The sequence below is a fragment of the Hyperolius riggenbachi genome, chromosome 10 (genome assembly GCF_040937935.1).
Source record: "Hyperolius riggenbachi isolate aHypRig1 chromosome 10, aHypRig1.pri, whole genome shotgun sequence".
NCBI lineage: Eukaryota > Metazoa > Chordata > Amphibia > Anura > Hyperoliidae > Hyperolius > Hyperolius riggenbachi.
Window position 1 is genome coordinate 180,173,077 of NC_090655.1, and position 27,113 is coordinate 180,200,189.

Below are 27,113 nucleotides of genomic sequence, written 5' to 3' on the forward strand. Positions count from 1 at the left end.
GGGGGGAGGGTGGGGTTGGGTGTGGCGGGAAGTGGGGTCTCAGGCAATCAAACAATCACGGGGCAATCGAAGCCGATCACGGGACAATCAAATACAATTACACCACAATTGAATACAAGCGCAGCACAATCGAATACAAGCGCAGCACAGTCAAATACAATGCACTTGGACGGTGATTAGGGGGGGGGTCTGAGGGCGATTTGAGGGGATGGGGGGTTGATCAGGAGCCTGCACGGGGCAGACTGAGTCCTGATCTGATGAGAGGCAGACACAGGGGGTTACTGATCAAAGATCAGTTAGTGATTGCTGGGGAGGACAGATGTAAACAAACAGCAGGGGATGTAATCAGAAGGGGGGTACGAGGGCAATCGAGGGCCTGGGCAGGTGATCGGTTACCCCCGCGGGGCAGTTAGGGTCTGCTCTGATGGGTGGGGGTGCTGAGGGCTGATGGACAGGTGATAGACAGGTGATCAGAGGGGGATCAGAGGGGGATCAGAGGGTAATGTAGCTGTATACAAATGTATACAGTATACAGGGGGGTAGTCTGGGATGGGGTGTGGGGGTGATCTAAAGGTAGGGAGGGGGGATCAGGGGTGACTAGGAGGCAGTTAGGGACCTAAACTAAGGGGCAGCGTCGCTAGTTAGTGGCAGGTGGGGGGGGTGGGGGTTTTGCAGGGGTGCAAGGGTGCTGGGCAGGGGTCTGCTGGGGTGATCAGGGGGGGTATGAGGCCTGGGGTGGGTGATCAGGGAGGCTGTGGGCAAAATCAAGCTGCGTGCAGTGAGACTTACAAGTGCTTCCTCCTCGCTGGTGGTCTCTGGAACAATGAGACCACGAGGCGAGGAGGAAGCACGTATAAGGCACTTTGTTTACCTAACAAAGTGCCTTATACTCAGGGATTGGCTGATCCTGCGGATTCCTCCGCTCGCCGGCTCTGCTAAGTGGCCGGCGAGCGGAGACAAAATGCCCGTGCTTCGATCCCGGGCGGAGGATCGCGTCACGGATGACGCGATCGCTCCGCCCATGCCCTTAAATGGACTGCCGCCTCTGTGGGTGAGGCCGTCCTGCAGGGCTCCACTTCCCCGCCGCCCCTGTGTAGTGGGCGGTCGGGAAGTGGTTAAAAAGGGGTATTTGAGCACCACTGATAGTAACCCCATGGCTTTAAAGAACTCTTCTACTGAGTAAATTGCCTGGTTACCTTGGGTAGGCTGGAGGCCCAGGATTGGGTGTCACCTTGCAGTAAGGAGCTCACAAGAGCCACTCACTGAGCTTCCATACCTGAAGAAATCGGGGCACACATAAAAAAAAAAAACATCAGACAGGAGTTCATGAAACTGCAGCCCAAACAGTAGCTGAAAAAGTAGCAGCCAGACTAGGTTGACTGGTTTCCAGAACAACACTCAATACCCAGCCGAACAGTGGAGCCCAACAAAACACTTCTAACCCTATGATAGCTTAGCATGCCTAACCATTAGCAGCGACAGCGAGCTGCGTAAGTCACAAAGTTTTGTGTTTTTTCTTTTTTTTTATGTATTTTATTACAAGCTAGTACTCCCATTTAGCATTTTCTGTCTACAAAACTTTACAAGAGATAATTAGGTATGCACATAAAACAAGGTAAGAATCTTATGAATCTTATGTTAAGCATATCTTATATGCTTAAAGGGACACTTAGAGGAACTCATCCTAAACAAACATACTGTCATTAAGTTACATTAGTTATGTTAATTAAAATAGATAGGTAATATAATCTCTTACCCAAACTGTTTTAAAAGAACAGGCAAATGTTTGATTTCATGATGGCAGCCATATTTTTGGTTGAAAGGAGGTGACAGGGAGCATATGACACAGTTCCAACTGTCCTGTGTCCTGATCACCTCTCCCAGTTGCTAGGCAACGTGAATAACAACATAGGAAATCCCATCATGCTCTGCACAGCATCAGGGAAAAAAAGCCTGGGCTTTTTTTCTTTGATGGGTGGAGCTTAGATAAAAATGCAGCTAAAAATGATGCTTTGGTAAGAAAAACAAAGTTCTGTTGCTGTGAAACTGTTAAAGAAACACCAAGCCTTTTCAGTTCTGCTGAGTAGATTTTTAGTCCGGAGGTTCACTTTAAGCCAGGAATAAAAAAATCAGCTTTACTTTCCTTGGGCTTCTACCAGCCCCCTCCAGCCATCCCGTGCCCTCGCAGTCATGGATCCTCCTGCCCCCTGCCGCCAGCTAGTTTTGATTTCGCTGACAGGACTGGCCACAATAGGGTCCTAGGCCGGTGCAGGACGCTTTTGAGGACGGGAACATGAAGAAGGATACGCGTGGCCAGGCCTGCGCAGGCGCAGAAAGCCCACCTACTCCTCGTCAAGGTCTGTCAGGGAAAACGAAACTAGCTTGGGGCGGGGGACCGGAGGCTCTGTGAGTGACTGCGAGGGCACGGGATGGCTGCAGGGGGTTGGTAGAAGCCCCAGGCAAGTAAAACTGATTTTTTTTATTCCTGGCTTAAGTGTCCCTCTAAACAAAACGCATATTGATTTAACTCTGCTTCTTCCATTTCCCTTCCCTTTCAGTTTGCTTGTAGATCGTGATAAAGAGCTTGTCAGTTGTCAAAACGTTCAGTTCAAATTTTGCTGACAAGTCATTAAATATCTGCTTATGTTACATGTTTCAAATTATAGGTCAATTGTGCTTATGTTTTCTTCTATATAGGTAGAAAACAGCCCTTCGGAATTTGGACTATATTTTGTTCATGAGACAGGCGGTAAGATCTATAATAATAAGTTCCAAGCCATTTGCTGTATGCATGTGTATCCATCTGCCTGGGAAACGCCCCCTCCAACCCCACCGTGATTGGCCATGGAACTGATTGGACCGCTCACATTAAACTTACTTTTGCATCAGAATACTTAATTTTAGTATTTTTTTTATCACACTACTATTACACCTGAGAATAGTTACATAGTATAAGTATAACCACAAAATAAGGTACACCTTATTACACCTGCACCCTCACATATCCCTTTTGATCCAGAGGAAGGTGAAAAACTCTTACAAGGCATGGTCCAATTAGCTCCAAAAGAGACAAAATTCCTTCCCGACTCCAATCAGATAAAATCCCTGGATCAACACCACTGGGAATTACGGTACCTAGTAATAACCATGAATTTCTTCTCATTTCTGTTATGGTGACCTTACTGGGAATATATTTTTCATTAAATTTGCTACATGTGCAATTTATATTTTTTAGAGTTTGTATAGTCTAATAGCTGAAGACCCAGCGTTGTTGTGGGTATGTTGTTGTTGGGTCCGTCCACTTTTTCTAACCTTGACACACAGTCACTCAATAACCAAGTTTATGAGCTTTGGGGTCCTTGACCTCAATGATGTGAGAATAGAATGCGTTTAAATTTTCCCATTGAAATCAAACAAACAAATCCGATTGGCTGTTTGTGGCTCTGCACCCTTTTCTGAATTTGAACCCTGGTTAGCATTCTTGAGTCCTCTGCCATTAAACGTGTAAGAATGGCAGCAATTTAAACATTCCCCGTGAAAATCAATAAGTGAATTTTGATTGGCTGTTGTAGGCTCCACCCACTTTCCTGAATATTAATCCCAGTCACCCAAAGCCAACTGTCCCAAGTTTGAAAACCTTGCGATTGAACAGTCTAATGGTGGCCATACATGGTACAATTTTTTCATCCAATCTTACCAATTCTATGGAGTATAAGGGAACTCCCTAAATTATCCTTTCAGTATATTCACTTAATTTACCCTTATACTTGTGAGAATCTGCTCAGCTGCCTGTGCAGACAGGCAGCGTTTTGACCACAGTTCACGTCTGCATTCTGCAGGTCTCTTTAAGAGAGACCTTCTGTCAGTTCTGCAGCTTGCTGCTGAGGAATTTGCATACATTCGTTATGCAAATCCCCTACCTGCCTCCTGTGATGACTGGCAGTATAAAGGTTGGGATTACCCACAGTCTTTTGCTGGTCATTCCTTCAGGGTTTGTAGTACACACTCCTAGAGAGTGTCAGCCATGCTACTTCTTGTTGAAGTTATCTTAGAGTAATTACTGGAAACTGTGCTAGGCAGATTTCCCTAGTGCAGTTAGGATTGTTTATCTGTTTTGTTTGTCTGTTGCGATTGTCCTGTCCCAGCGGTGGTCGATAGGAAGTCGTTCTGATCTCTGTTCTTGGAGCATAGCTGGTGCAGCGGTTGCTACCAGCTATCTCTTCTGTTCTGCCTCTCTGGATCGCGCTAGCCACTTTTCGCTAGCGCTGTGGATCCTTCTGTTCTGCCTCTCTGGATCGCGCTAGCCACTTTTCGCTAGCGCTGTGGATCCTTCTGTTCTGTCTCCTGGGATCGCGCTAGCCACTTTTCGCTAGTGCTGTGGATCCTTCTGTTCTGCTACTCTGTACCTGGATCGCACTCACTTCTCGCTAGTGCTGTGGATCCTATCTCTCGCTTGTCCCTGTTTTCGTGTGTCTGTCTTGTCTGCTACGACCGCTTGCTGGAGGCTCGGTGAGGTAACCGTTTAGCAAGCGTTCGCGTCCTCTGTTTCATGTTTGTCTGTCGATGGTTAGTTAGGCGTGCTTGTCTCTATTGTGCTTATCACGTGGAGACCGCGCATAACCGCGTGCACTGTTGCGAATGAGTGCGGTGTTCGCGGTTAGCTAGCGTTTGTTGTTTTCCGTATCTCCTCATTGTATTATTTGCTGTGCCTTTGCTACTCTCGTGCTCCGCCTTGCTGTAACCTTGTGTCACGTCTGGCGATCGCACCTCTCGCGATCGCGTTCCTACTTCATATCTGCTGTGGTGTGCGCACAGTCGCGGGTTGGCGACTAGTTTTATGCACACACACACAATCTGTCTCTGTGCTCACTCTCAATCGCTTCTCTTGCGATTGCGTTTCTTCCCTTCGTACAATTCCTGTCTGGCGTGTGTGGTAGGGCAGAGGAGCTGTTCCTCTGCACTCCACAGCTCCACCTGCCGACAGGAATTTCCCTCTGCAGGTGCATAGCACCTAGCCTGGGTGTCCTCAATTATACGCTTGTGGAGGAAATCCGCCGCGTCAGCACACGTCTGGTGCGCTGACCACGGAGACGATTCCGCAATCGTTACAATACTACATAGAAATGGTAAGATTGTATGAAAAAATTGTACCATGCATGGCCACCATTAGAATGGCTGTAGTTTGCATTTTCCCATTTGAAATAAATGGCTGAAATTTCATTGGCAGCTTTATGCTCCGCCCACTTTCCCTGAATTTTTAACTCCGTTCACCAAGTGACCAATTGTGCCAAGTTTGGGGACTCTGAGCTTTTGGGCTTTATTACTGTGAGAATGGAAGCCTTTTTAATTTTCCCATTGACGTCAATAGGTGAAATCTGATTGGCTATTTGTGGTTCCACTTAGGCATGCAAGGGCGAAGGACCTGGGACCCCCATAACATATCTTCCCAGGTAGAAAGTGATCTGTATACCAAGTTTCATTTAAATTGGTCAAGGTATTTTCGAGTGATGGCGGCACATACATACATATACACGCACACGTCCGATTTTATGTACTGTATATAGTTAGATATAGATATGATGACTTGGGCCTTGTTCCTAACTTCCTGCAATGATTGCAGGAAGTTAGGGTTAGGGAAATACAATGATATGCACTTTTTTTTTATAGACAGCGCAAGTTGCTAATCCCACTAGTGCAATGCAGTTCTCGACAGAATGCAAACACACTGCATGCATGATTTTTGGTACAATTGCGTTTCTGCCTCATTCAGTTAAATTTGAGTGGGGATTCTGCAAGTACACTGAAAATCACTTAGGAAAAATGCTTCCATCCTACAAGAAGAACAAGACCTGAATAATGATATGGTCATAAGGACCACACTGTCTAATATGTAGATCCCCATCTTTGTGCCAAAAAAAAACAATTTTACCCTCCAATTATTCTTTTTTTATTTCCATGTGTTTTACTTGCACAAGTTTGCGATGTGTATCGTAGTATAGAAATGTTGATTGGTTGTTTAGGCAGAACATTTAACTTTTTACGAAATTTCATATTTGTAGTCTGGAATAAAAGATTAGACAGCTGTCGTAATTAACCCTTTTTACATGATTTTTTTTTTGTTATTCACAGAAAGAACTAAATTAGGAGATACAGATTTTCCACTTATTTGCAGAATACTGCATGGACCTTGTGAGCGAATTGCAAAATTATTCATAATGGAGACTGATCTGGGAGTAGAGGTCTCACATGATGTAAGTTTTGAGATATCCTCAATTATTTAAGATACGGTAGATCACTTAGCCTTAAATTTAGTTTTTACTTTTAAAGCTAATAGGACTTGTTTTTAAAAAAAAAGAAATAAGATACTTACATAAGGTGAGGGAACTCTCCTCTCCCGGTGCCCTCGGTGTGGCGCTGGCTCCAAGTCCTCCTGAAGACAGGTGGCTCCATACTGCAAACGTGCGAGTGCCCGAGAGAGAGAGTACTCGGCCTCCCGAACACTTTCCAAAGCCACCTTCGCCAGCGGAATGAGCAGTATTTGACCAAATTAGTCAAATACTGCTCCCGAGGGCAGCGGGAGAGGAGAGGGAAGGCTCATTTGGACCCAGAGCCTTCCCTCTCCTTAGGTAAGTATCTGGCTTTTTTATCAATATTTGTTAAGTTTTGAAGTTACAGCTTGGGTTCATAAATTAAATGCACTCATAACATACAGTACATATAATATGAGTAAATTATAGTTCACCTATCTTTGACCTGTACAACATTTGCCTCTATATGTAGGTATAACTCACCTCCATAGCCCTTGCCCTGTGTCCATCTGCTCCTTCTCCTGGTCACTGCTCGTCTCTTTGCTCTCCTCCTTTATAGCCCAGCTGTATGCACATCATTAGGTGCACCACTCCCCCTAAATGAATGATACTCGCCACCTAATTTGTTCATGTTTGAACCACAATGAGCCTGTGGGACATAATTTTTACTACTGGCAGACAAGGAAAGAAAAAAAGGTGGCACCAACTGTCACTATCTAATACCCATGTGTACGGTGTATATATATATATATATATATATATATATATATATATATATATATATATATATATATATATATATATATATATATATATATATATACACACACATATACAGGTCCTTCTAAAAAAAATTAGCATATTGTGATAAAGTTCATTATTTTCTGTAATGTACTGATAAACACAAGAAGTTTTAAATCGGGATGCTACCATTTATTGGCTAACTAAAAATGAATAAAAATAAGCACGCTTTCGGCCTTGCAGCCTTTGTCAGGCTTATATCCTGTTAGTTTTCAAGCTGGTGGTACAGACAGCTTTATACATGCAAAATCAAAAGGGAAAACAGATATTTTTTTCAAGCATAAATACATGTCATTATGATGCCTTAATTCAAACAGACCATCTCAATGGGGTTAGAGGTTGTTAGGTAAGATAAGGATCCTTGTTTACTCGGTGCTCACAGACCTGGGATAAGGATTGACCCAGAGGTATCGTAAATTCTTAGTTCACAAGTTCAGCTAGAATGGCTGAGAAAGTTTAAATGTCATCAGCCTCCTCCCAATATAAGAAGTTGTTGTCCTTAATCAAACCGTTCTGCACAGCTTTGAACCAATTTATAAATGTTGTTTCTTCTATTAATCGATCATTTGACGTTTTGAAGCCACCCTTCAGGGCAGTGACACGAAGATCATCCATGCTGTGTCCGTTGGACCGAAAGTGTGTAGCAACTAGGAGTCCAGATTTGGTATCATTAATAGTGTGCCTGTGTCCATTCATACGTTTGCGCAGAGTTTGTCCAGTTTTTCCCACGTACATAACATTGGAGCATTTAGCACACATGATCAGATATACCAGATTGGTGGAACCACAGGAAAATTTACCTTGTACTCTGTACTCCAAGTTGTGAACCTGGTATCGTTACCCTGTCAGGGGATTAAATGTGTCTGCAGTTCCCACATATTTTTTTGTCGGCAGGGTGATATTCCGTTTTGTTGAGGCCTATTCAAAGAACTCCTGACAATCATCTGTTTTAGATTGTGTGGTTGCCCATATGACAAGAGTGGAGGTTTAGGGAATATCGTTCTCAGTCTGTGATCCTTGTGTAAAATGGGATGAAGTTCCTTAGCAATCCTCCTTAAGATTTCCAGGTGTGGGTTGTAGGTGACAGCCAAAGGGACACGTTCCTCTTTCTGGTTTTGCTTATATTTCAGGAGTTCAGTCCTGGGGATGTTGCTGGCTTTCCTGATTTGGGCCTCAGCCATGGGAGGACTGTAACCTTGTTTAATGAAAGTGTTCTTAAGGTGATCCAGGTGCTTGTCTCTGTCCATCCTGTCAGAACAAATCCGGTTGTACCATACAGGTTGGCTGTAAATTATAGAGTTCTTAATGTGCTTCGGATGAAAACTGTCATATCTTAGGTATGTAGGACGGTCTGTAGGTTTGCGAACACACAGGTTTGTATGTTGTTACCCCTGATGTATATGGTGGTGTCCAGACAGTTAATCTCTGTGTGAGAGTAGGTAAGTTTCAATTTGATTGTAGGATGGAAGGCATTGAAGTTCCTGTGGAACTGGAGAAGATCATCCTCACTTGCGGACCAGATGATTAAAATATCATCAATAAAGCGTAAGTAGGCCATGGGTTTTATGCCACATGCATTTAGGTATTCCTCTTCGATTTTGGCCATGAAGAGATTTGCATACTGTGGTGCGAATCGCGAACCCATTGCCACGCCCATCTGCTGTAAATAGAGGTCCTGTCCAAAAGTGAAATAATTATGAGTGAGAATGAATTTGATCAGTCCAGCAATAGGCTTTACAGGTATGCCCTGACCCTGAAGATATTTATGGCAGGCCGCAATACCATCGTCATGGGGAATGTTCGTGTACAGGGACTCCACGTCCATCGTGGCCAGTATGGTTCCCTCAGGTACTGGCCTGGGCCGATGGCTGTCAGTTTGTTCAGGAGGTGGGTGGTATCCTGTATGTAGCTGGGTCTTTTACAGACAAGAGGTTTCAAGATGTTTTCCAGCCACCCTGAGATGTTCTCTGTAAAAGTTCCGCTCCCTGAGATTATGGGCCTGCCTGGGTTTCCCTCTCTGTGGATCTTGGGAAGCATGTAAAAGCAGGCTGTTCTAGGCTCTTCATGGATAAGGGTCCTTACATGTTGTCTGATGTTTGCAGGCAATCTGTTAACCATCCTATTGAGTGCCATCCTGTAGCCTTTTGTGGGGTCCCCCTGTAATTTGGCATAGTGAGCGGTGTTGGATAATTGTCTTTGTGCCTCCTGGATGTAGTCACAGGTGTTCATTATGACTATGGCACCATCTTTATCCGCTGGTTTAATAATAATGTCCTTATTCTCCTTAAGGGATCTGATGGCCTGTCGCTTCTGTGGTGTTACATTCTGGGCCTGTGTATTTCTTTTACTCAGGATCCTGTCAGAGATTCTGCGTCTGAATTTGTTGATGTATTTATCCAGGGCCGGGTTTTTTCCTTCTTTGGGGGTCCATCTTTTTTTCTTCTTTTTAGATCTGGTGCGTTTTGGTCCTTTATCCATTGAATCACAAGCTTCCTTATCATGGTAGTGTTCCTTGAGTCGCAGCTTTCTGAAAAATGCCTGCTAGTACTGATAAATAGAGTGGGGCCAAACCTCCGATTTTCGGTTCGCGAACCGGGTTCGCGAACTTCCGCGGAAGGTTCGGTTCGCGTAAAAGTTCGCGAACCGCAATAGACTTCAATGGGGATGCGAAACTTTGAAAAAAAAAATTATGCTGGCCACAAAAGTGATGGAAAAGATGTTTCAAGGGGTCTAACACCTGGACCCCCCAGGTGGAGGAGTGGGATACATGCCAAAAGTCCCCGGGAAAAATCTGGATTTGACGCAAAGCAGCGTTTTAAGGGCAGAAATCACATTGAATGCTAAATGACAGGCCTAAAGTGCTTTAAAACATCTTGCATGTGTATACATCAATCAGGTAGTGTAATTAAGGTACTGCTTCACACTGACACACCAAACTCACCGTGTAACGCACCGCAAACAGCTGTTTGTATAGTGACGGCCGTGCTGGACTGGTGCGCACCATGGCGAGAGTGCAGGTTTTGGTGGCTTTACAGCCCATATGGTTGCCTGGCTGATGTAGGTGAATGACAGAACAGTGACTGTCCAGCTGATCAAATTTGGTCTGACCACAATGAGGCAACAACCTTATTATCGTGGGTGTGCCCCCCGAGACACTCATCTAGGCACCGGTCATTGCTTCATTGTGATACGCAAGCCCCTTCACCACGGCAAGGTAATGATCACGAAGGGGAATGGGCGCATGTACATGCCTTTTCTTTTGTTGTTGCAGCTGCCCGCAGTGCAGCCAGAAAAATTAGGCAGTCATGTACACGCACCAGAAAAATTATTACAGCGGCCGCTGCTAGCAGCAGCCTAAAAAATTCAGCAATCCGCCTGGAGTCCCGGACCCTGTTGGTGGTGGCGGAGAAGGTAGTCAAGCGGCCTGCAGGCAGACATGCTGTGTGGAGGGACTGGGAGCGACTTAGTCTTCTTGAGGCAGGCCAGGCAGCCAGTCACACGGTGTACAGGCAGAGATGCTGTGTGTGCGGGGACTGACTTAGTCTTGGGGCGGGCAGCAGCCCTCCGGGATCCATGCCTCATTCATTTTGATAAAGGTGAGGTACTTAACAGTTTTGTGACTTAGGCGACTTCTCTTCTCAGTGACAATGCCTCCAGCTGCGCTGAAGGTCCTTTCTGACAGGACGCTTGTGGCAGGGCAGGAGAGAAGTTGGATGGCAAATTGGGACAGCTCTGGCCACAGGTCAAGCCTGCGCACCCAGTAGTTCAAGGATTCCTCATCGCTGTTCACAGCAGTGTCTACATCCACACTTAAGGCCAGGTAGTCGGCTACCTGCCGTTCCAGGCGTTGGTGGAGGGTGGATCCGGAAGGGCTACAGCGAGGCGTTGGACTAAAGAACGTCCGCATGTCCGACATCACCATGAGATCGCTGGAGCGTCCTGTCTTTGACTGCGTGGACACGGGAGGAGGATTAGTGGCAGTGGTACCTTGCTGGCGTTGTGCTGTCACTCACATCACCCTTAAAGGCATTGTAAAGCATAGTTGACAGCTTGTTCTGCATGTGCTGCATCCTTTCCACCTTCAGGTGAGTTGGTAACAGGTCCGCCACTTTGTGCCTGTACCGAGGGTCTAGTAGTGTGGCCACCCAGTACAGCTCATTCCCCTTGAGGTTTTTTATACGGGGGTCCCTCAACAGGCAGGACAGCATAAAAGACGACATCTGCACAAAGTCGGATCCAGATGTACCATGCATCTCCTCTTGCTCTTCCTCAGTGACGTGACGTAAGTTAACCTCCTCCCCCCACCCGCGAACAATACCACGGGAAGGTTGAGCAGCACAAGCCCCCTGCGACGCCTGCTGCGGTTGTTCTCCTGCCGCCGTCCCCTCCTCCTCCTCCCCCAAAGAAACACCTTGCTCATCATCATCTGAGTCTGACTCGTCTTCTGCACACGACTTCTCTTCTTTCTCCTCCTCCCCCCTCTGTGCTGCCGCAGGTGTTGAGGAAACAGCTGGGTCTGATGAAAATTGGTCCCATGCCTGTTCCTGCCGTAACTGTTCCTGGTCACGCTCATTCGCAGCTTCATCCGCCACTCTACGCACAGCACGCTCCAAGAAGTAAGCATAGGGAATCAAGTCGCTGATGGTGCCTTCACTGCGGCTCACCAGGTTGGTCACCTCCTCAAATGGCCGCATGAGCCTGCATGCATTTCTCATCAGTGTCCAGTTGTCGGGCCAGAACATCCCCATCTTCCCAGACTGTTTCATTCTACTGTAGTTGTAGAGGTACTGGGTGACGGCTTTCTTCTGTTCTAGCAGGCGGGAGAACATGAGCAGGGTCGAATTCCAGCGAGTCGGGCTACCGCAAATCAGGCGTCTCACCCGCAAGTTGTTTTTCCGCTGAATTTCCGCAAAGCGTGCCATGGCTGTGTAAGACCGCCTCAAATGCCCACAGAACTTCCTGGCCTGCTTCAGGACATCCGCTAAGCCAGGGTACTTTGACACAAATCTTGAACAACTAGATTCATGCCATGTGCCATGCAGGGTATGTGTGTCAGCTTCCCCATATGCAAAGCGGCAAGCAGATTGCTGCCGTTGTCGCACACCACGTTGCCTATCTCCAGGTGGTGCGGGGTCATCCACTCATCCACCTGTTTCTTAAGAGCAGCCAGGAGAGCTGCTCCAGTGTGACTCTCCGCTTTGAGGCAAGACATGTCTAAGATGGCGTGACACCGTCGTACCTGGCATGCAGCATAGGCCCTGCGGAGCTGGGGCTGTGTAGCTGGAGAGGAGAACTGCCACTCAGCCAAGGAGGAGGAGGACAGCGAAGAGCATGTAGCAGGAGGAGAGGAGGTGGCAGGAGGCCTGCCTGCAAGCCGTGGAGGTGTCACAATTTGGTCCGCTGCGCCCTGCTTGCCATCGTTCACCAGGTTGACCCAATGGGCTGTGTACGTAATGTAGCGGCCCTGCCTGTCCTTGGCAGACCAGGCATCCGTGGTCAGGTGTACCCTTGACCCAACACTCTTCGCAAGAGATGACACCACTTGCCTCTCAACTTCACGGTGCAGTTGGGGTATGGCCTTTCTAGAAAAATAAGTGCGGCCTGGCATCTTCCACTGCGGTGTCCCGATGGCCACAAATTTACGGAAGGCCTCAGAGTCCACCAGCCGGTATGGTAACAGCTGGCGAGCTAACAGTTCCCCACGCCAGCTGTCAGACGCCGGGCAAGGGGATGACTGGCCGAAATTGGCTTCTTCCGCTTAAACATTTCCTTCACGGACACCTGACTGCTGCTGTGGGCAGAGGAGCAGGAAGCGCTCAAGGGCAGTGGAGGAGGGTGCCTGTGAAGGTGCAAGGGAAAAAGCGGCAAAAGCAGATGATGCACCTGAAGGAGGAAGAGGAGAAGGAGGGTGACTTTTCTTTTGTGTGCTGCTGCTGCTTTTGCTCAGGTGGCCATCCCATTGCTGTTTGTGCCTTTTCTCCAGGTGCCTTCGTAAGGCACTTGTCCCTACGTGAGTGTTGGCCTTTCCACGGCTCAATTTTTGTTGGCAGAGGGAACAGATGGCTTTGCTCCGATCTGAGGCACACACATTAAAAAATTTCCACACCGCTGAGCCACCCTGGGATGTGGGCACTATGGGGGCCTCAGCAGCTGATGCTGAAGGGCAAGTTGGCTGGCTGTACATAGGTGGCGATACATGGTGCCGGACACTGCCACCAGCTGTTTCTGACGAAGAGCTGCCCCAGCTTCTTTCAGCAACTTCTCTCCTCCTACTACTCTCTGACTCCCCCTCTGAACTGTCCCCCTCCTTATCTCCTCTATTGGGAACATACAGAGGATCCGTATCATCGTCATCATCGTAATCATCCTGCCCAGCTTCGCTTGCCTCAGAAAAATCCAAACATGCACCATCAGTAGGTCCTTCATCCTCCTTACACGTTACATCCATAGTGTTGCTGCGTAACTCAGACATATGAGCTGGTGAAAATTCATCTGGCTGTAACAATGGCTGTGCATCAGTGATTTCACCACTAAATAATTCTTGCGAAGTGTCAAATGCAGTGGAAGTGGTGCTAGTAGTAGCGCTGGTGGCTGAGCAAGATGAGGTGTTCTGTGTCGCTAAATACTCAACCGCGTCCTGACAATCTTGGAAGGTGATGGGACGTGCCTTCTTCCGAGCACTGTACTGTGGGCCAGGTCCACACGAAATTACATTTACACGACCTCGCACAGACCTGCCGAGTGGCCTTCCTCTGGCTCTGGCACTACCTCTTCCTCTACCTGTTTTGTCCATATCGGGTATGCACGGAGTGGTATATCACACTGCGTGCACTCACATAGGTAGGTGGGTTCACTTAACTGCACAGGTATGCGCACTGATGCGGTGGGTTCACTAAACAGAACAGGTATGCAGTGGCGGGTTCACTGAACAGAACAGGTATGCAGTGGCGGGTTCACTGAACACAACAGGTATGCAGTGGCGGGTTCACAGAACAGGTATGCAGTGGCAGGTTCACTGAACAGGTATACAGTGGCGGGTTCACTGAACACAACAGGTATGCAGTGGCGGGTTCACAGAACAGGTATGCAGTGGCAGGTTCACTGAACAGGTATACAGTGGCGGGTTTACTGAACACAACAGGTATGCAGTGGCGGGTTCACAGAACAGGTATGCAGTGGCAGGTTCACTGAACTGTACAGGTATGCAGTGGCGGGTTCACTGAACACAACAGGTATGCAGTGGCGGGTTAACTGAACAGGTATACAGTGGCTGGTTCACTGAATAGAACAGGTATGCAGTGGCGGGTTCACTGAACAGAACAGGTATGCAGTGGCGGGTTCACTGAACAGAACAGGTATGCAGTGGCGGGTTCACTGAACAGAACAGGTATACAGTGGCAGGTTCACTGAACAGAACAGGTATACAGTGGCGGGTTCACTGAACACAACAGGTATGCAGTGGCGGGTTAACTGAACAGGTATACAGTGGCGGGTTCACTGAACAGAACAGGTATACAGTGGCAGGTTCACTGAACAGAACAGGTATGCAGTGGGGGGTTCACTGAACAGAACAGGTATACAGTGGCAGGTTCACTGAACAGAACAGGTATACAGTGGCGGGTTCACTGAACACAACAGGTATGCAGTGGCGGGTTAACTGAACAGGTATACAGTGGCGGGTTCACTGAACAGAACAGGTATACAGTGGCAGGTTCACTGAACAGAACAGGTATGCAGTGGCGGGTTCACTGAACAGAACAGGTATGTAGTGGTGGGTTCACAGAACAGGTATGTAGTGGTGGGTTCACAGAACAGGTATGCAGTGGCAGGTTCACAGAACAGGTATGCAGTGGCAGGTTCACAGAACAGGTATACAGTGGCGGGTTCACTGAACAGAACAGGTATACAGTGGCAGGTTCACAGAACAGAACAGGTATGCAGTGGCAGGTTCACTGAACAGGTATGCAGTGGTGGGTTCACTGAACAGGTATGCAGTGGCAGGTTCACTGAACAGGTATACAGTGGCGGGTTCACTGAACAGAACAGGTATGCAGTGGCAGGTTCACTGAACAGGTATACAGTGGCGGGTTCACTGAACAGAACAGGTATACAGTGGCAGGTTCACTGAACAGAACAGGTATACAGTGGCGGGTTTACTGAACAGAACAGGTATGCAGTGGCGGGTTCACTGAACAGTACAGGTATGCAGTGGCAGGTTCACTGAACAGGTATGCAGTGGTGGGTTCACTGAACAGGTATGCAGTGGTGGGTTCACTGAACAGGTATGCAGTGGTGGGTTCACTGAACAGGTATGCAGTGGTGGGTTCACAGAACAGGTATGCAGTGGCAGGTTCACAGAACAGGTATGCAGTGGCAGGTTCACTGAACAGGTATGCAGTGGTGGGTTCACTGAACAGGTATGCAGTGGTGGGTTCACAGTACAGGTATGCAGTGGTGGGCTCACAGAACAGGTATGCAGTAGTGGGTTCACTGAACAGGTATGCAGTGGTGGGTTCACAGAACAGGTATGCAGCCAGGAACAAGCTAAGCCTAACTAATCTTTCCCTATGAGAGACAGAACAGACTGAACAGAACAGGTATGCAGTGGCGGGTTCACTGAACAGAACAGGTATGCAGTGGCGGGTTCACTGAACAGAACAGGTATACAGTGGCAGGTTCACTGAACAGAACAGGTATACAGTGGTGGGTTCACTGAACACAACAGGTATGCAGTGGCAAGTTAACTGAACAGGTATACAGTGGCGGGTTCACTGAACAGAACAGGTATACAGTGGCAGGTTCACTGAACAGAACAGGTATGCAGTGGCGGGTTCACTGAACAGAACAGGTATACAGTGGCAGGTTCACTGAACAGAACAGGTATGCAGTGGGGGGTTCACTGAACACAACAGGTATGCAGTGGCGGGTTAACTGAACAGGTATACAGTGGCGGGTTCACTGAACAGAACAGGTATACAGTGGCAGGTTCACTGAACAGTACAGGTATGCAGTGGCGGGTTCACTGAACAGAACAGGTATGTAGTGGTGGGTTCACAGAACAGGTATGCAGTGGCAGGTTCACAGAACAGGTATACAGTGGCGGGTTCACTGAACATAACAGGTATGCAGTGGCAGGTTCACTGAACAGGTATGTAGTGGTGGGTTCACTGAACAGGTATGCAGTGGCAGGTTCACTGAACAGGTATACAGTGGCGGGTTCACTGAACAGAACAGGTATGCAGTGGCAGGTTCACTGAACAGGTATACAGTGGCGGGTTCACTGAACAGAACAGGTATACAGTGGCAGGTTTACTGAACAGAACAGGTATACAGTGGCGGGTTTACTGAACAGAACAGGTATGCAGTGGCGGGTTCACTGAACAGTACAGGTATGCAGTGGCAGGTTCACTGAACAGGTATGCAGTGGTGGGTTCACTGAACAGGTATGCAGTGGTGGGTTCACTGAACAGGTATGCAGTGGTGGGTTCACAGAACAGGTATGCAGTGGCAGGTTCACAGAACAGGTATGCAGTGGCAGGTTCACTGAACAGGTATGCAGTGGTGGGTTCACTGAACAGGTATGCAGTGGTGGGTTCACAGTACAGGTATGCAGTGGTGGGTTCACAGAACAGGTATGCAGTGGTGGGTTCACTGAACAGGTATGCAGTGGTGGGTTCACAGTACAGGTATGCAGTGGTGGGTTCACAGTACAGGTATGCAGTGGTGGGTTCACAGAACAGGTATGCAGTGGTGGGTTCACAGAACAGGTATGCAGTGGTGGGTTCACTGAACAGGTATGCAGTAGTGGGTTCACAGAACAGGTATGCAGCCAGGAACAAGCTAAGCCTAACTAATCTTTCCCTATGAGAGACAGTCTGCAGCAGCTCGCCCTACTCTCACTAACGCAGGCACACGAGTGAGCTTAATGGCCGCCGCTGCCTGCCTTTTATTAGGGGGGGAGTGGCTCCAGGGGCTAGTGTAGCCTAATTGGCTACACTGGGCCTGCTGACTGTGATGTAGAGGGTCAAAGTTGACCCTCATGGTGCATTATGGGGTGAACCGAACTTCCGCAAAACTTCGCCTGCGGGACGCGAACGCGAACCACTGAAGTTCGCATGGAACCGTTCGCAGGCGAACCGTTCTGCCCAACTCTACTGATAAACATTAGACTTTCATATATTTTAGATTCATTACACACAACTGAAGTAGTTCAAGCCTTTTATTGTTTTAATATTGATGATTTTGGCATACAGCTCATGAAAACCCAAAATTCCTATCTCAAAAGATTAGCATATTTCATCCGACCAATAAAAGTAAAGTGTTTTTAAAACAAAAAAAGTCAACCTTCAAATAATTATGTTCAGTTATGCACTCAGTACTTGGTCGGGAATCCTTTTGCAGAAATGACTGCTTCAATGCGGCGTGGCATGGAGGCAATCAGCCTGTGGCACTGCTCAGGTGTTATGGAGGCCCAGGGTGCTTCGATAGCGGCATTAAGTTCATCCAGAGTGTTGGGTCTTGCGTCTCTCAACTTTCTCTTCACAATATCCCACAGATTCTCTATGATGTTCAGGTCAGGAGAGTTGGCAGGCCAATTGAGCACAGTAATACCATGGTCAGTAAACCATTTACCAGTGGTTTTGGCACTGTGAGCAGGTGCCAGGTCGTGCTGAAAAATTATATCTTCATCTCCATAAAGTTTTTCAGCAGATGGAAGCATGAAGTGCTCCAAAATCTCCTGATAGCTAGCTGCATTGACCCTGCCCTTGATAAAACACAGTGGACCAACACCAGCAGCTGACATGGCACCCCAGACCATCACTGACTGTGGATACTTGACACTGGACTTCAGGAATTTTGGCATTTCCTTCTCCCCAGTCTTCCTCCAGACTCTGGCACCTTGATTTCCGAATGACATGCAAAAGTTGCTTTCATCCGATAAAAAGTACTTTGGACCACTGAGCAACAGTCCAGTGCTGCTTCTCTGTAGCCCAGGTCACCTGCTTCTGCCGCAGTTTCTGGTTCAAAAGTGGCTTGACCTGGGGAATGCGGCACCTGTAGCCCATTTCCTGCACACGCCTGTACACGGTGGCTCTGGATGTTTCTACTCCAGACTCAGTCCACTGCTTCCGCAGGTCCCCCAAGGTCTGGAATCGGTCCTTCTCCACAATCTTCCTCAGGGTCCGGTCACCTCTTCTCGTTGTGCAGCGTTTTCTGACACACTTTATTCTTCCCACAGACTTCCCACTGAGGTGCCTTGATACAGCACTCTGGGAACAGCCTATTCGTTCAGAAATTTCTTTCTGTGTCTTACCCTCTTGCTTGAGGGAGTTAATGATGGCCTTCTGGACAGCAGTCAGGTCGGCAGTCTTACCCATGATTGTGGTTTTGAGTAATGAACCAGGCTGGGAGTTTTTAAAAGCCTCAGGAATCTTTTGCAGGTGTTTAGAGTTAATTAGTTGATTCAGATGATTAGGTTAATAGCTTGTTTAGAGAACCTTTTCATGATATGCAAATTTTTTGAGATAGGAATTTTGGGTTTTCATGAGCTGTATGCCAAAATCATCAATATTAAAACTGAGCGCGCCCAGCCGGGCTGCAGCTCTCTTAAAGGGATACTTAAGTCAAAAATAAAAAATGATTTTTACTTACCTGGGGCATCCCTCAGCCCCCTGAAGCTGTATGGTGCCCTCGCAACCTCGCTCCGATCCTCCTGTCCCCGCCGGCGGCTACTTCCGGGTTCGGCAACAGCCGCTGACAGGCTGGGAACGCGAGTGATTCTCCGCGTTCCCAGCCGCTATATCACCCTCTATGCAGCAAAAGCGTATATGTAATACGCTATAGCAACATAGAGGGTGATATAGCGGCTGGGAACGCGGAGAATCACTCGCGTTCCCAGCCTGTCAGCGGCTGTCGCCGAACCCGGAAGTAGCCGCCGGCGGGGACAGGAGGATCGGAGCGAGGCTGCGAGGGCACCATACAGCTTCAGGGGGCTGAGGGATGCCCCAGGTGAGTAAAAATCATTTTTTATTTTTGACTTAAGTATCCCTTTAAGCTGCTCCAGACCCTGTCTCAGATTTCCACACCTTTAAACCTATTTGTGCTGAAACTGGACCCAAAATACAGAGAATTTCCACCCATCACGACTAAGGCTTCAACTACAACCAACCAGAACAATTGGATTACTTTGGATGGCAGAGATTTACACTGGATTGAAAACAATAAAAGGCTTGAACTACTTCAGTTGTGTGTAATGAATCTAAAATATATGAAAGTCTAATGTTTATCAGTACATTACAGAAAATAATGAACTTTATCACAATATGCTAATTTTTTGAGTAGGACATATATATATATATATATATATATATATATATATATATATATATATATACATACATACAGTATGTACAGTATGTACAGTGTGTGTATATATATATTATTGTTATTATTTATTGTATTTATAAAGCGCCAACATATTACGTAGCGCTGAACATTAATTTAGGTTACAGACAATATTCAGGGGAGACATACAGCAATATGACGATACAGGAATACAAGAAAACCAGATCACACAGCACAGTATGAGTACCAGGTAATGCTTAGTCAGTCACTGGATGGAGCATGAAGATTAGGCAAGTTAGGTTCACTCAGATGCATAGCATGGGTGCACAGTAATGGTGGTGCATGATCAGGTAGGACACAAAAGGAGGAGCACCCTGCCCAATGGCTTACAATCTAGAGGATATATGTAAGTATGTATGTATGTGTGTGTATAGAGAGAATACTGAGCAGTTTGAAATAACCATTATTTCCCACGGCGCAATGAGCTTTACAAACCAGGAACTGTCAGGGCCCTTTCACATTGGGCGGTGCATCAAATTGACGCACTATTACCGCACTCCAATGCGAACCTATGGGGGAAAACACATTACCTGTGTCGCGGTGCTCGATCGGACGTGGCTCCAAAACTTTGTTACCGCGTGTCTTCTGTGGCAATGTGATCTATGTCGGCCCAGAAGTCATGCTAGTCTATGGCGATGCAGGGATTTCCGTCGCAACGTTGCGGCACGCATGCACGGAAGCATATTTTTACAATACGCTTCTGTGACCGCAAGTGCCCGTCACTTCCTGCTTGGCCAAATGCCAGATTGGGAACAACGCATAGTAACGTGGTATTCCCCCAAAAGCCTATTGTTGCAGTTTGCAGTGTGAAACTGGCCTTAGGGCTAGGGCCCTGACATCGCACCATGGAGGAGGTTTTTACCACAGTATCAGCCACACAGATGGCCCTGATGTTTGATATGAGAAAAGGTAAAGATTTCTTGTGGGAAGACGGTATCGGCTAATGATTGGGGTGAAGTTAAAGTTCCTCTTATACATAGTTCATAGGTGCCAAAGTGAAATAAAATTATTATAAGCAGTTAAGGACATAAAGGCAAACTTACCTTAATTTAAGAACTGTCATTTTATTTGTCCAAATGAACAAAACTCTCATAGATTGCAACACGTTTCTCGACTTCAGGCAAATAAAGAGAGAAAAATCTCCAATAATCCGTAGTAGAGCCTAGCTCCTCAGTAAAGGCATGAGGCACTAGGCTCTACTACAGCTCATTGGAGATTGAGAAACGTGTTGCAATCTATGAGAGTTTTGTTTATTTAGACCAATAAAATGACAGTTCTTTACTTCACCATTGAGATTTTTTCCCAAGGAGGATATTTTTGAACAGCTTTATATAATTTTATTTCACTTTCGTGCCTCTGAAACAAGTACACATAGTGTCTTTTATGGAGGGTATATCCCTTTGTTGTCTTGTTCATAACTGCAGCAAGCAACTTTTTAACCCGAGTGGGGTCAGGTTTGTTCTCCGCACCAACCTACAGCTATGCCACGGCTGTGGCACTCAAATGCGAGTATAATTATTTACATTGTCTTAATCCCTTTGTCATACATTTGCTACACCATATTGACTCTTGATTTCTTTTCACACCCCCTTTTGTTCCTTCGAGAATGCTTAAAGGGACACTTAAGTCATCCCAAAAAAATGAGTTTTACTCACCTGGGGCTTCTAATAGCCCCCTGCAGCTGTCCGGTGCCCACGCCGTCTCCCTCCGATCCTCCTGTCCCCGCCGGCAGCCACTTCCGGTTTCGGCGACAGGAGCCGGCAGGCTGGGAACGCAAGTGATTCTTCGCGTTCCCGGCCACAATAGCGCCCTCTATGCTGCTATAGCATATATCGTATAGCATATAGCAGCATAGAGGGCGCTATTGCGGCTGGGAACGCGAAGAATCACTCGCGTTCCCAGCCTGTCGGCTCCTGTTGCCAAAACCAGAAGTGGCTGCTGGTGGGGCCAGGAGGATCGGAGGGAGACGGCGTGGGCACCGGACAGCTGCAGGGGGCTATTGAAAGCCCCAGGTGAGTAAAACTCATTTTTTTGGGATGACTTAAGTGTCCCTTTAACACTTGCAATCTGAAACACATTTGAGTATAATTACTGCACAGGATAGCAAAAACATGAGCTTTAAAATTGTTTTTTTATATTCAGCCCACCCCACTTTCTTCAGAAATGCTGGACTCTGAAAGTAATATTACATTATTTTTAATATAATAATTAAGGAGAAATGTACAATAGATGTAAAATACAAATGAAAGTAAAAAATGCTATGAATATCAATTAAGACAAGGGTGGAAATAGTGCTAATAAGTTAAGTTAATAAGTTAAAAATCACAAAACACTCTATAATTAACCGTGTAGTAAGCATGGCATATCCTCTGCAGTGCACTTGGACAGGAAGTTGGATAACACCCAATCAGATCATATCTCAGTGACTCAAGCCTTCTAAGCTGAGAACCAATTTTTATAAGTCCCATGTGGAAAGGGCTATCCAGCCTCTCCCAAGTTCAGCTGTGTGGGCAGACTGAAGTACTTTTGACCTCTGCTTCCCCCCAGTGTTAACATTGACTGCTTTTTATATTGATGTCATGATCTGTATTACTGCTTAGTAGCTAAATATATTATTTTCTCACATCTGTTGTAGTTAAGGAGAGCTCAGATGGTGACTTTCTTTTTTTCAGTATGCATAGCAAGAAAGTATGTAGTCCCAAATTGAGTCAGCACCATATTATGTATAAATAGCTCTTTATTCAATTGAAAAAAGCATGATGTTGCCTATATTCTTCAACCGCTCCATTGTTTCGCGATATATGTGCTTTATCAAGCCGTGCAGTGCCAGTTAAACATCAATCTGTAACTAGACCACTTTGTCTGTTTAAGTACTTCCCTGTTCAACAAACTGCCAATCAGGTGACAGACCACCCAGCCAATCCCAGATCAGCAGCATCCGGCGGACCTGATGGAGAACTTACTCCCCTAATATGCAAATATGCAACTAATTGGGCCAAGATACACACCCTGGTAAAGTAACCAATGACCTCATCCCATATAAGTAAGGTGCCTAGCAAACAGGTGTAACAACTCACGAAAGCCCAGTGTCCTGCTTGACGATCTGAGATTGGCTGGGTGGTCTGTCTCCTGATCACAAGTTTATTAAACAGGAAAGTATTTTAACAGACAGCAAGAAAGTATGAACATATCCTTAAAGGTGTTGGTCAACTGTGCTACTTTAATAACCATAAAAAAGGGCAATGCGCTAAACAACTCATGCTAAATAGAGTATTATAAAAAGTGTATCACACTACTACATAGCCTGGTTTACACCCAAAAAAATATTCACAGTTTTGTAAAAAAAAAGCTATATATAAAGCTGGAATGGCCACTGAGATTAGCATTAGAGAGTCTCTAAATCTAAATCTTCTCAAATCTCCATACAGTTCCAATAAACTCTTCACAGCATCCTCATGAGAAACTATACACGCTCACCGAAACAGTTGGCCAGCCTAATACGATCGGCAAATGCGTTTTCTGGCTCTGCCAGTGTCAATCCACACATCCCTGCAGCTCTCCTTCTAGGTTCTTCAACACTCAGGGCATGTAAGAAAAATGCACAGGCGGTGTCCTCTCTCCTTTCAAAGCGGGGTGACGCCCGCGGAGCTAGCGGGATTGTCCTGAGGGGAACCGACCTCACCCTGCTGCCTACACCTGACCTGATGCATGTTCCCTGGGGATAAGTATCTTCTTTTTTTGCACTCCATTCACTCTTATGCACTTTATTTATAGGCTGCTCCGGTTTACATATTGCAGTTCTGTGTATTACTACTATTATCACTTAGCACATTTAAGATTATGGTCTGTTGTTGTGTTTTTTCCTATATGTATGCATTTGCTATTCTGCACACTTATTTATACTGAACTCGGGTTCAAGCATTAGTGAGCTCTAAATAGATGCTCACTCTGCTGTTATTGTTGCATATCCTAATATATGTTGAGGATAGTGTATATCCAGCCATCAGGTGTATTTTATTGTTTATACAACATTATGTGATTTTTTTTGAAGATCCATATCATCATTATTTATAATTGATATCATTGTTCACTTGCAGCAGTGGGTGGTTTCTTGCCGTTTTTTACTTGATTTTAGTTGTATGCTGTTTCTCATTGTGTCCTTTATTTATGTGGAATATTAAATAAACTATTTTTGCATCTTTAAGTGGTGCTTGTTTCTAGGGGCTTTCTTTCCCTCCCTTTTTTTACTCTTTTATTGTGAGAAGCGCATCGTTAAAAGAGCCCCCTTTTCAACTGTGCTACTGACTGCAGAGTTCCTGGATATTTTTTCCGTTATAGAACGGAGTATTGTTGGGTTATTGAGTTATAATCTGCATTGACACCTCTGCCCCCAAACTCTTCTTGACTATTATGAAAACTATAAGTAAAACTATACTATAAAACATAAAAAATAATAAGTAAAGGAGGCTACCAAGCATATTAATATATTTAAAATGCAATAAAAAGGAGTGTGTATTGGCTTACCACTAAACAGATGTCATAACAAGCTAATAGCCAATTTATTTTATTAATATATACTGTGACACTGCATTTTGTGTTTTAGGCACAGTTCACATTGGTGCGGATGCAGAACAAAAATGGAACTTGCATCTGCGAGGCGGATGCTTTCTGTCCATTCTGAACCCAGGGCTGGGGCTGCCATAGAGGCAAAGGAGGCAATTGCCCCAGGACCCCTGACCTCTGCAGGGGCCCCTGTGCCGCCAGACCCTGTCCCTAGCAACCATTCTTTCCCCCGCTGCTAGACCCCTGCACATTAGCTGCTTATAACTTACTTGGTAGGCAGCGGCTGCACTGTCTGTGCGCTCTCCAGTCACGCTGCCTGTCTCCTATTACACTACCCGGTGCGTGTTTACTCATAGTATGCACCAGATAGAGAGGCAGACAACGTGGCTAAAGAGTGCACAGACAGTGCAGCCGCTGCCTACAGACACAAGTAAGTTATAAGTAACTACTGTAATTTGCAGGGGCCTCAGGAGGTGGCGGGGTTGTGTTTATTGGCAGGGAGGGGGGGTGTTAGTGGGTCCCCCTGCTTAAACTTGCCTCAGGGCCCCGAGGGCCCTTAAACCAGCCCTGTCTGCACCTGCCTTGCGCAAAATACCCAAACGTTCCACATCCGTTCCGTGTCTGCAGCGTTGCTACGTTGGCTTGTATGCATCGCCGCTCACCTGTCTTGCCGCCACTCGTCCCGCACTCAGTCCCTTCAGCATCCTGGAGGCCAGCAGAAGCATGGCTATCCATCGGCTGCAACAGGCCAAGTCTCCCCTAGCAACAGGGAGAATTCTCAGTAGTCCAACATGAACCAATGAGAATTCTCCCTGTTGAGGATTCCCATTGGTCTGCTGCAGCTCAATGGAGAAGGGACTGAGCAGTGTCAATGGACGGCGGGGCGGGGTATTATGTCACAGCGGTGGCGTGGATTTGAGGAAAACGGGCAACGCAGATGTGGCAACTAGCCTAGTGAGAACGGACAGAGTCTGTTCTCATAGGCTTTCATTGGGCACGCTTTCCTGTCCATTCCGGGAAAAAGTGCAAAGTCCAGACTCTACATTCCGTCTAGCGTTCCACGGCACACAGATCGTACACAGATCCGTGTTTTTAACAAGTTGAAGCAGGTCCTATTTTTAACATAGGATCCACTGCGGATCCTGCGTTTTTGAGGAGCTTTAAAAACTTATCTCACGGATACTTTTTAAAGCAAGTGTAAACAGAGCATTACACCTATTTTTTAAAGATCATAAAAAAGCCTTAAAAGTGACTAGTAGAGCATGGAATCTGTTTGGAGATAAGCCAACACTGACACTAATCACTACTGTGTTTTTTTCAAAAGTTTTCATATTATTACCTCTGCTGGGAGATAATAATAATTATTATTATTATTATTATTCATTTATATAGCGTCCTCATATTTCATGGTATATAGTTTAACTTTTTGTAGCTGCAACCTGAAACTCAAGAGAGATCTGCACACCCAAGTGAGGGCAGGTTCAGTCTCCTCATTGGCCCTTACAGGGAACAACATACTGCACTTCATGGGCTTTTGGTTATCCTATGTTCCTTGTTCTGGAGGTTCCTCTGTGAACTTATTACATTTAGCTTGTATATAGTAAACTGTAAGCACAGTGACTGTATCTGAGCTGAGTGCAACCAGACATATTACGTGTAAGATGCATTAGGCACCTAGCCATGGTCATGATACTAAAACTACATAGTATGGCTGTTAAAGACAGCCGTGCTTTAAAATAATTATGGTGTGTTTTCTGACAAGTGTATGTTTAAAGGGGTTGTGTGGAGGCTAATAAAAACAAAAAACTAACACTTACCTGGGGCTTCTATCGCCCCCTGCAGGTGTCATGTCCCGCGCCGTCGTCCTACGATTCTCTGTTCCCCACCGCCAGTCCGGTCTAGATGAATACTGCTCGCTCCCGCGCTCGTCATCAGGAGCTTACTGCGCAGGCGCAGTACAAAGTTTTCTTGAACTGCACCTGTGCAGTAAGCTCCCGATGACGTGCACAGTAGCAAGCATGCGCGCCGCCATGGCCGCGCAGCCACAGTTTAGTTTGAAGCATAATTAGCCCGGGACCGGTGGTGGGGAACGGAGGATCGTGAGGGGACGGTGCGGGGCATGACAGCTGCAGGGGGCCGATAGCCCCAGGTAAGTGTCAGTTTTTAGTTTTTAATAGCCTCCACAGAACTCCCTTAAATATTAAAGGGCTTTTGTGCAAACCACAGAGCCTAAAATATTTATCACGGCCCAGTAGAGAATGCCCCCTTCTTTTATGGTTTGGATGGCTTACATACATAGTTGGTTGAAAAAGACATCCATCCATCAAGTTCAAGCAGAAAAAAAAATCACTGTCCTGAATCTGCACAGATCCCTGTTGACCCAGAGTAAGGCAAAAAACCCTCACAAGGTTTCGCCCAATTGGCCTTAACGTAAACCTGAGATGTGTAAATAAAAAGATTTGATACTTACACGGGGCTTCCTCCAGCCCCATAAGCACTGAACGCAGGGCCGAGCATGCACAGAAGAGTTCAATTGAATTCAATTCAATTCACTTTATTGTCATTGTGTAACACAACAAAATTACTTTTCATGACAACCCCAAGGTGCATATAGGGAACATAGTGATAGTAACAAGGAAGAGAAGAAATATACAAGTATGCCAGGTATTACAGATGTTTAAACAATTTGTACACAGTGTTAATTATTTCAGAGAGGATTCAGAGTTCATCAAGTTTATGGCGGATGGGAAAAAGCTGTCTTTCAGTCTGTTTGTGCGTGTGCGGATTGATCTAAAACGTTTACCTGATGGAAGGAGCTCAAACGGCATTTCCAGGGTGAGTGTTGTCCTTGATAATGTTTTTGGCCCTTCTCACGCTGCGAGTATTATACAAAAGTTCCAGTGATGGTAGTTCAGTGCCAATAATGGCTGCAGCTGTTGTACCAGGCCGTCATGCAATTGGTCAGAACGCTTTCTATAGTGCATCTGTAGAAATTAACCAGCAGCTTCTGTGGGAGGTTAGCGCTGCTTAGTTTTC

The 27,113-nt window shown here is 46.3% G+C and overlaps 1 protein-coding gene across 5 annotated transcripts in view; it reads left to right on the forward strand.

Moving 5' to 3' along the window:
- RASSF4 (Ras association domain family member 4) overlaps positions 1–27,113 on the forward strand; it is a 395,766-nt gene that overhangs the window by 338,219 nt on the left and 30,434 nt on the right. For all 5 annotated transcript variants that reach the window (XM_068255316.1, XM_068255318.1, XM_068255319.1 and 2 more), the window contains 2 exons: positions 2,698–2,749; positions 6,130–6,251. In XM_068255316.1, the coding sequence (XP_068111417.1) occupies positions 2,698–2,749; positions 6,130–6,251 (174 nt within the window). The remainder of the gene's footprint in view (positions 1–2,697; positions 2,750–6,129; positions 6,252–27,113) is intronic.